The 9914-nt window shown below is 39.9% G+C and overlaps 1 protein-coding gene across 1 annotated transcript; it reads right to left on the reverse strand.

Moving 5' to 3' along the window:
- Window positions 1-7857: 7857 nt before the first annotated feature.
- Window positions 7858-9234, reverse strand: LOC149407798 (uncharacterized). The gene is made up of 3 exons (XM_089622139.1): window positions 9024-9234; window positions 8624-8941; window positions 7858-8528 (listed from the first exon to the last, which is right to left on the reverse strand). The coding sequence occupies exons 1-3, from the start codon at window positions 9232-9234 to the stop codon at window positions 7858-7860; spliced, it is 1200 nt and encodes a 399-aa protein (XP_089478265.1).
- Window positions 9235-9914: the final 680 nt, after the last annotated feature.

A 9914-nucleotide genomic window follows, 5' to 3' on the forward strand; every position in this document is an offset into this window, starting at 1 on the left:
TAGAAGGACGTTTTGAATACGTTCCTTATGAGCTTTCTTCCAGTAGAAGTATGTACGGTATCGAGGGATAAGATACTAAGTACGCTCGACGTTCGATCTTTCTCTTCCATAGATAAGTTCATATTGCTATAAGGATTAGCAACGAGCAGAAAGAGCTTACGTGGACTGGGTTATGTGAAGTTAAGAAGAACCCTTTTGTTTGGAAGAGAAGATTTCAGGATTCGTGAGAATCGTTATCCAGGTAAGTGGATTATAGGCACCTACAATATCAAGAAATATTATATATATCTCTATATATATATATACATATACTGTGCATGTATTTTTTTTATGTGTTTTCTAGTAAGCAAGATTAAGATAAGCCAAAAGATAAGTCACTATAAAGATTAAGGGCTTTAAGCCACTAACGAATTGGAAAACGGAATTAGTCTGGCTAACAAAAATGGCTAGAGGATTTAGGAACCCGAGCCTTTGTTATGTGTTTAGTTAGTTTTCCTTCCAAGAGATCCAGTCTTAGTAAACTGGGTTATGAGAGACTCTAGTTAAGACTCGTATTCAAAAGCGAGTATATTATGATAGGATCTCTGGGAGTCACATCCTGAGATCTTATAAGTCATGAATTAATAAGCGAAAAGAATATATGTAAGATCGGGATTGAACCCGAACTAAACAGTCTCTCATGTTAGGTTAATTAAAGAGAAAACATGGAATGGTACCGCCTCCGACATATACCCCATGTTAGCAGGTACCTATTATGCTTCGTGCTGGTACCACATGGGGATTAGGCAAGAGACTGTGCACCCTCCTGTCTGGCGCCAATAAGACATGTGTCGTGCGGGTATCATTAAGGGATCCCGAGCAAGAAATGTATTGTATGATGGGAATTGCCGGGACCTAAGCTGGCATATTCTCAAGTAAGAGGAGTTATCGGGACCTAAGTTGGTAATTCCATAGATTATGATGAAAGTATGTTATGATGTGAATCACCGGGACCTAAGCTGGTGAATTCTTAAGTAAGAGGAATCTCTCGGGACCTAAGCTGAGTGATTCCTAAGTAAGATGAATCTATCGGGACCTAAGCCGATTGATTCTTAAGTAAGATGAATCTATCGGGACCTAAGCCGATTGATTCTTAAGTAAGGTGGATTTATCGGGACCTAAGCCGATACTTCCGCAAGTTATGATAAGATATGAACCTTTATGTTATGTATTGCTTATGTGTTATGTGCACGATGCATTAGTTATATAGATATCCGCTTACTGAGTCTTTCGACTCACAGTTATTATCTTGATATTGTAGATAAAGACAAAGCTAAAGAAGATTAAGCAGATCATCAGCAAAACCTGGTAAGTAAGTAGGCGTGTGTATGTACGGCTGCCGACCTGTGGCTAAGTCAAGGGCGAATTAGTCTATTTTGTTTTTAAAAAGACGAGTCTTTTTCTTTGTAAAGTTTAAAATAGTATGTTATAGGAAAAACGAAAAATTCGCCCATATTTTTTAGACGCTTATGTAAATATTTTAAAATTTTTTTTTAGAAAATGTTTTCTGGAAGCGCTTCCACCAAAGCTTTTATGAATTTTATTTTATGTTAAGTAAGATACGGAAGTCCTCTGCTGCGGCTCGCGGACGAGCTAAGGCTCGTGGGTCGTGACAGTTAGTTACCTGAATGATATGGAAATCCTAGGATCTGAGATTGACGAGGAGATCAAAATAGATATGATCTTGGAAACTCTCCCCGACTCTTTCGATACCTTCAAGCTGAACCACTCCATGAACAAGCTAGAGTACACTATTACCGAGCTTATGAAGGAAATTCACACTGCTGAAGGTCTCACCAAGAGAAAGAGGAATCAAGGAGAGGCACATGCTACTGAGCACAAACCCTCCGCCTCTGGATCTAAGAAATGACCTCATAAGGCCGATAAAAAGAAAAGCTGTCCTGCCTCTCTCAAAGCAAAGGAAAATAGTATTGTACTAGTTACCGAAGCATGCTTAGTAGCTGATAATGTATCAACGTGGATTCTTGACTCCGCTGCTACTAACCATATTTGTTGTTCCTTGACTGGTTTCAAGAAAACCAAAAGCTTAGAGGAAGGCGAGTTCTGTTTCAAATGGGGTGATGGGAGCCTGGTGTCTGCGAAGGCTATGGGATCCGTGACGCTGTCTTTTGAAGACCGCACTTTAAACTTGAATAATGTTTATTTTGTTCCTACCTTTGGGAAGAACTTAATATCCGTTGCTCGTCTTCTTGAGCAAGATTATTGTTTAAAGTTCATTAAGTATGGAATTCGTATTTCGTTTCCTAATAATTCTTTTGTAACTGATGCATGTATGAAGAATGCTCTTTTCTACATCTATCCCACTCAACCTTCTCTATTAGACACCGAAATAGATAATGATCTAGTTAGGGAGCCAAAGAGGATTAAACTATCTGAATCCTCTGATCTAATAAAATCAACATATCTCTGGCACTTAAGACTTGGTCATATCAGTCTAGACAGGATTAAGAGACTTGTGAGGGACGGTCTACTCCAAGCCTCTGCAATAGGTTCACTACCTACTTGTGAATCTTGCATAGAAGGAAAAATGACTAAGCGACCTTTCTCCGATAAGGGTCAAAGAGCCACTGAGTTGCTGGAACTAGTACATTCTGATGTATGTGGTCCGCTCAGTCAACATGCACGTGGTGGATACGAATACTTCGTTACCTTCACCGATGATTACTCAAGATATGGTTTTGTCTATTTGCTCAAACACAAATCTGAGACCTTTAACGTATTTAAGGTTTTTAGGGCTTTAGTGGAAAAGCAAACTGGTAAACAGGTCAAAACCCTTCGATCCGATCGAGGTGGTGAGTATATGTCTGGAGAGTTCAATGACTTTCTTCAAGAAGAAGGTATCGCTTCTCAGCTTACCGCACCTGGCACACCTCAACAAAACGGGGTGTCAGAGAAAAGAAATCGAACTCTTATGGAGATGGTTAGATCAATGATGAGTTACTCGTCACTCCCTCTTTCCTTTTCGGGATATGCTGTCGAAACAGCCGCTTACATTCTGAACCAAGTTCCGTCCAAAATGGTTCCTGGTACTCCTTATGAACGATGGACTGGCCGTAAAGTGAATCTTGGCCACATCCGAATTTGGGGTTGCCCCGCACACGTGCTAAGGCAAAAGACTAGCAAGTTGGCTAGTAGGTCAGAATTGTGTCTGTTCGTTGGATATCCGAAGGAAACCAAAGGATTTACCCTCTATAGTCCCAAGGACGATAAGACTTTCGTTAGCATGAATGCTCGTTTCCTTGAGGAGGACTTTATGAAGGATGCAAAACCTAGAAGCAAATTGTGCTTGAAGAAAAGTTGGGTGAGGAAGCTTCTACCTCATCTGTAAGAACTGTTCTTACCCCAACTGAAACACAACCTAACTCATCAGAATCTCGTCAAGTAGTACTTCGACGTAGTGGGAGGGCTACTCAAAAGCCTGATAGGTACATGTCCTATGGAGACTCTCTCGTAGCCGTCTCAGACATGGATGATCCTGTTTCCTATAGCCAAGCGATGGCTTGTTCTGAATCAAACCTTTGGCTTGACGCCATGAAAGTTGAGATGCACTCGATGTGTGTCAACAAAGTCTGGAAACTTGTAGACCTTCCTGAAGGGATTAAACCCGTAGGGTGTAAGTGGATATACAAGAAAAAAAGGGGTCCGGATGGGAACGTCGAGACGTTCAAAGCACGACTTGTGGCGAAGGGTTATACCCAACAAGAAGGGATTGAATATGAAGAAACCTTCTCGCCAGTCGCGATGCTTAAATCCATCCGCATACTCCTATCCATTGCTGCAGCTCTCGACTATGAGATCTGGCAAATGGATGTCAAGACCGCCTTCCTGAATGGCAATCTTGACGAGTGCATTTATATGGCTCAACCAGACAGTTTCGTGGATAAAGGTCAAGAGACCAAGCTTTGTGAGTTACTTAAGTCCATTTATGGACTAAAGCAAGCATCTAGGTCATGGAATATTAGATTCGATGAAACTCTGAAAAGCTTCGGCTTTGAACAATCAATAGATGAGCCTTGTGTTTACAAGCTAATACAGGAATGCAAAGTTGTGTTCCTGGTACTATATGTCGATGATATATTACTCATAGGTAACGATATGGGTAAATTATCCGAGGTTAAGGTCTGGCTAGCAAAACAATTCGACATGAAGGATCTAGGAGAAGCCGCGTACATTCTGGAGATCCAAATCTTTCGAGATAGGAAAAACCGAACCCTGTCGCTCTCTCAAGCATCTTATATTGATAAGGTGATGGATCGCTTCTCGATCCAAGACTCCAAGAAGGGCCAAACACCCTTTAGGCATGGAGTCTCACTCTCTATGGACCAGTCTCCCAAGACTGCACAAGAGATTGAAAATATGAGGAAAATTCCTTACGCCTCTGCCGTAGGAAGCCTCATGTATGCTATGCTTTGCACTTGACCTGACATATGTTTCGCCGTTGGCGTAGTTAGCCGTTTCCAATCCAACCCTGGACCCGAGCACTGGATTGCTGTTAAGCATGTTCTTAAGTATCTTCGAAGAACTAGGAACTTGATGCTTACATACTCAGGTACTGACCTGACTATGACGGGATATACCGACTCCGATTTTCAAGCGGATAAGGATTCCAGGAAATCCACTTCGGGATCCGTGTTCATCCTTAATGGTGGAGCTGTTGTGTGGAGGAGCATTAAGCAATCTTGCATTGCTGACTCCACAACGGAAGCAGAATATGTGGCTGCTTATGAAGCATCTAAAGAGGATCTATGGCTTAGAAAATTCCTTAAGTATTTGGAAGTTGTTCCAAACGTCGACGAGCCCATGACCCTTTATTGTGATAAAAGTGGGGCTGTCGCTAACTCAAAGAAACCTCGAAGCCATAAGCGCTCCAAACATATTGAGAGTAAATACAATTTGATTCGAGAGATCGCGCAACGCAGAGACATGGAGGTGAAGTAGATCTCTGGCAGATCTATTCACGAAGGCCCTAGCGAACAAGGTCTTCGACCAACTTCGAGAGGGATTAGGCATGTAGGACTACTCACATCTTCTTTGAGTCAAGTGGGAGTTTGTTGTCAATGGTGCCCACAAGAAGAGTAGTAGTGTCTATTTATGTACATTTGATGTAATAAAGTCTCATGAAGACTTTTGCTTGTAATTGCTTATTCATTAATAAAAAGTTGAAACGTTCATTCATTCTTCCTTGTCTGTTTGAAGCTTTATGATAAAACATTAGTCTTTACTCCATAAACAAACTTAACAACTTACGAAGAGACAAATGTAGCTTTGCATAAACAAACTCTTCGTAGTTTGCTTAAAACGATATATTCGCAATCTATGGGTCAAAGGACTATTGACCTCAGTAAGATTGTTAGAAAAATCTATGATGTTTGGTTATGAGGCATTGAGAGTTGGAGACTCTATAGTTCTTCTAGGTATCTTCTGAAGGTACTGAATTGACCAGTGCACTTCTAGAGACAAAATAAGAACAAACCATTTAACCTCTTATGTCTCGAAGTCACTACACATGAATTGCATCGTACTTACCTTAACCCTGAAATGAGACATGCCATTTCACAGCTTATGTATTCTCATTTGAGAAAGTCAGAGTTCGGATTCACTATGTGATTCCGAACAGGACCTATTGGTGAAGTACTAAGTTGTGAGAATGTCATGAGTAACTTTGTGAAGTTCTCATACATATGGAATTCATGTACAAGATTGCTGAAATGCAATGTATATCACCTCATGCTTTGTTCCTTGGAGTGTGAATAAATGAACTTGCCAGTGTCCAAATTGAGTCTTGACTCTTTTGGATGAAACAATGTGACTTGTTAGCTCCTCGTCAATACATTGTTTCTAACTTATTCACAAGCGACAAAGGAGTTGAGGAAATTACAGCTAGAAGGGTAAAATGGTTATTTTGTAAATCCCGACTAGCTGATGATATTCATGAAGGGTAAACATAGATAATATTCAGTGGATCCGCTCATCATAATTTGGTTGAATTCTTGAGTAGAAAATAAATTCATTTGAACCGAGAGATTTTCAGTGTCAACTCTTTAGTGGAGTCAGTTGACATTAAGCTAAACTTGGAAAAGGTTTGTGAACTTTTGAGTCCAAGTGTTTAGCTCAAGCTTTGTTCATTTGGGTCCATGAGGTCACTGTCACGAATCACATCGAGTAGGAATAGTTAAAAGGGTATTTTTGTCTTTTGAGACATAGGATGAAATGAATGTCAATAAATTTTTTGACATGGTCATTTGATGACATACATCACTCGGCCAATATTAGTTTTATTGGGCCTTGTGGATTAATTTCATTTCATAAGAATTTTATTGAAAATTCTTAATGGGCCTTTTTCATGTTGTCATGAACAAATGAAGGAGCTTCTAGAAGCCCCTTCTAGAGTGACTATGGGCGCCAACTACCCAAGGGAAAGAGAGAATATTTTGTGCATAAATGTATCAAGATACTTGCCAAAAGAAAAAAGAGGAAACAAATTTCCTATGCATGGCATAAGGGAAATTCGGCCATAAGGGTCAAGGGTGAAGCAAATAAAAGAGGAAACAAATCCAAGGACTTGCTTGGCAAGTCTTGGCCTTGTGACTCTATGAAGGAAAAGGGAAATTGGCTCATGAATATGTGATATTCTATAGAAGAGGAAACTACCTTATTGAAGGTGAGACCTCTCCTATAAATAGGAGCCTCATTTCCTCATTTCCTCTTCTAGAAGCCCATTCTAGAGTGAATATGGGCGCCAACTACCCAAGGCAAAGAGAGAATATTTTGTGCATAAATGTATCAAGATACTTGCCAAAAGAAAAAGAGGAAACAAATTTCCTATGAATGGCATAAGGGAAATTCGGCCATAAGGGTCAAGGGTGAAGCAAATAAAAGAGGAAACAAATCCAAGGACTTGCTTGGCAAGTCTTGGCCGTGTGACTCTATGAAGGAAAAGGGAAATTGGCTCATGAATATGTGATATTCTATAGAAGAGGAAACTACCTTATTGAAGGTGAGACATCTCCTATAAATAGGAGCCTCATTTCCTCACATTTCATTCATCCAAGTTTTAGAGATTTGAGAGCTTCTCTCTCTAGACTTGGCCGACTCCTCTCTCTCTCTCTATTCAATTTCTTTTTGGTTTTGGCACCTAGGTCCTCATTTGACCTAGTGTTTTAGCTGTTCGACTTCAAGACTTGTTCTTAAGTCGTAGTGTTTAAAAGTGCCCACACACTAATTCCTCTTTCTCTCGAGTGATTTAGTGATAGAAACTTTCGTGGTTGCTCGAGTTGCCGAGGAAGGAAGAGAGACGTGCTGCGAGGGGAGACGAACGTTGCAACCTTTTCCACAAGCTTCTCAACGTTCAAGCTTCTAAAAAGGTTAGTAATCTTTAATACTCATATTAGTTTTTATTTACATGTGCTTGCTCTTTGTCTAGGTTAGTAAAATCGTTTTACTAGTTAAAAGAAAATTTTTAAAATTCCGCCGCTTACCGAAGCGTTAAATTTTTTCTTAAACCCTAAATCAATTCCAACAAACAGCAACTTTGGATTTAGGAAGAAAGCTGCAATGTGTAGTGGATGTTCCATTTGAGTACTCCATCTGTGGTTCACGATTTCGACAACCCATTTCTTCCCACTCATCGCTTCCAACTTCTTTTTCATCTCGTGGAAGACGTAGTATAGTAATCCCATCGTGGGATGCCCCTCAATGTCCACTAATCGAAGAGTGGTGTACATCGGCTCGAATATGGCACACACTTCGTCCACCGAATGCCAGAATCTGGGATTTAAACAAGTCTCGGATACGGATCTATCTGTAGGAGTTGCACTCAATTGAATCATCCCACCATTGACTACTGAACATCGTCCTCAACGCAGCTCTCTTCTCTCGGAGACTTCTGGGAGCTAGATAGTTCGTGGAAAATCTTGTTGCGCCGGGACGGTGGATTTCACCTGGGGATGTCTCCCGTAACTTGGACAACACAGTGTTGTGGTTGTAGATGAACTTAGTCGCATCCCTCGCAGATTTGATAGTATGCTTAACACTATCTCTCTTCCCAATATCTTCAAACATTAGATCTAGACAATGTGCGGCGCAAGGTGTCCAATACACATGGTACTTACGTTGTAATTTCAACCCGGCACTCCTGTAGTTCCAACCGTTGTCGGTCACAACTTGGACGACATTGTGTTTTCTGATTTCTTTGAGCACTAACCTCAATATTCCGTAGATGTACTCCCCTGTTTTCGTATGCTTTGACGCATCAACGGACTTTAAGAACACCGTTGCACCAACACAATAAACCATAATGTTTATGATGCTCAGTCTGGTCGGCCCCGTCCAACCATCAGTGAGTATGGTGCATCCGTATTTTACCCACCGCTTCTTTTGTTCTTCAAGGTAGTTCTCCACGTCTGCAACCTCCATATCGAGGTACTTGTTATGAATTTCATACGGAGTTGGTATAGGAACGCCTGGACCTGCAATATGCCAATATACATCATGTTAACGTTTCAAGAACACATGCGATTCGACAATATGAAAATACAATTACTTATCACGAATTGAGGATTACCTAGATCTTGAGCGGACGCTATCATGTTTTTGAACTCATGCGAGGCGGCCTTACTCGCCGACACATGTTGGTGAACAAAGAATTTTGTTATGTGCCTTCCGAGCCACGTTCTCTTCTTCGGCTCTATCATCTCATCAATTTTTGTTTGCTTCGCACTCGCTGATTTATATAATGACGGAGCAGCTGGTGGAGATTTTGCCGTAGAACCACTGCCGGGCCCCGACATCATCCGAGCCTCCCATTCCGTCTTAGCCGCCTCTTGTCTTGACCTCTTCATAACTGCTCGTAATTGCGCTTCGTAGTCTTCTTCGTCTGATTCTTCCACGCCAACATTTTTAGTCAATGTCTTGCGAAGCGTAGAATCCAACGACTATTTGTTCTTCTTTTTTTACGACATTGCCTTGAAGTAAAGCTTGCATCTCTGTTTTCACTTCAGGAGGGACTTTCTCACAGAATTTAACACTCCTCGTTGGGTCTACATGGGCTAGGTGGTTTTTCACTCTCGTGATGCCGTCACCTCCCATAATGTGCTCGCAAAATATACATTGGTGTGCGCTACTTTTTCCGGGAACGGGTGTACAGTACCTCCTAGCAGGGTCGGGGGCCGACATTCTTGGAAGTTGTAATCTACAAATTAACAAATCACCTTTAGCAAATTAAATTACACTAACAATCATGAATCGTATTCACAAACTCTAAAGGGTTCCCAGATCTAAATGAAAATTTAAAAAAGTTCATAACAAAGTTTAACATAACCATAATCATTACAAAAAAATCATAAACATGAACACAACTCTAAAATTAAAAACAATTCATAACAAATTCTTCATAAATCAATAAACAGGTTCAACATAACCTTAATAATCACTAACTAATCAAAAAATTACAACATAATTCGGATTAATTACAAAAAAATTAGAATCATGAATACAAACTCTAAAATTAAAAACAAGTCACAACAATTTCGTCATAAATCAATAAACAAGTTCCTCATAACCTTAATTATCACTAACTAATCAAAAAATTACCAAATAATTCGGATTAATTACAAAAAAATAGAATCATGAACACAAACTCTAAAATTAAAAACAAGTCACAACAATTTCTTCATAAATCAATAAACAAGTTCATCATAACCTTAATTATCACTAAATAATAAAAAAATTACCAAATAATTCGGATTAATTACAAAAATTAGAATCATGAACACAAACCTTAAATAAACACTACATTTAAGTTCACAACTATCAATTTATACTTAATCTTCAAGAATTATCAAGAAATTTGAAAA

The sequence above is a fragment of the Urtica dioica genome, chromosome 1 (genome assembly GCF_054948205.1).
Source record: "Urtica dioica subsp. dioica isolate 48M chromosome 1, U.dioica_male_clone48M_v1_H2, whole genome shotgun sequence".
Taxonomy (NCBI): Eukaryota; Viridiplantae; Streptophyta; class Magnoliopsida; order Rosales; family Urticaceae; genus Urtica; species Urtica dioica.

What these genes read in the sequence shown, in the direction of transcription:
- LOC149407798 (XM_089622139.1), bottom strand. Translation starts at nt 9,234, where the DNA reads ATGTCGGCCCCCGACCCTGCTAGGAGGTACTGTACACCCGTTCCCGGA. An exon ending in GATGCAAGCTTTACTTCAAG is followed by an intron (nt 8,942 to 9,023) that starts GCAATGTCGTAA and finishes TTGGCGTGGAAG; the next exon opens with AATCAGACGAAGAAGACTAC. An exon ending in AGCGTCCGCTCAAGATCTAG is followed by an intron (nt 8,529 to 8,623) that starts GTAATCCTCAAT and finishes GGCATATTGCAG; the next exon opens with GTCCAGGCGTTCCTATACCA.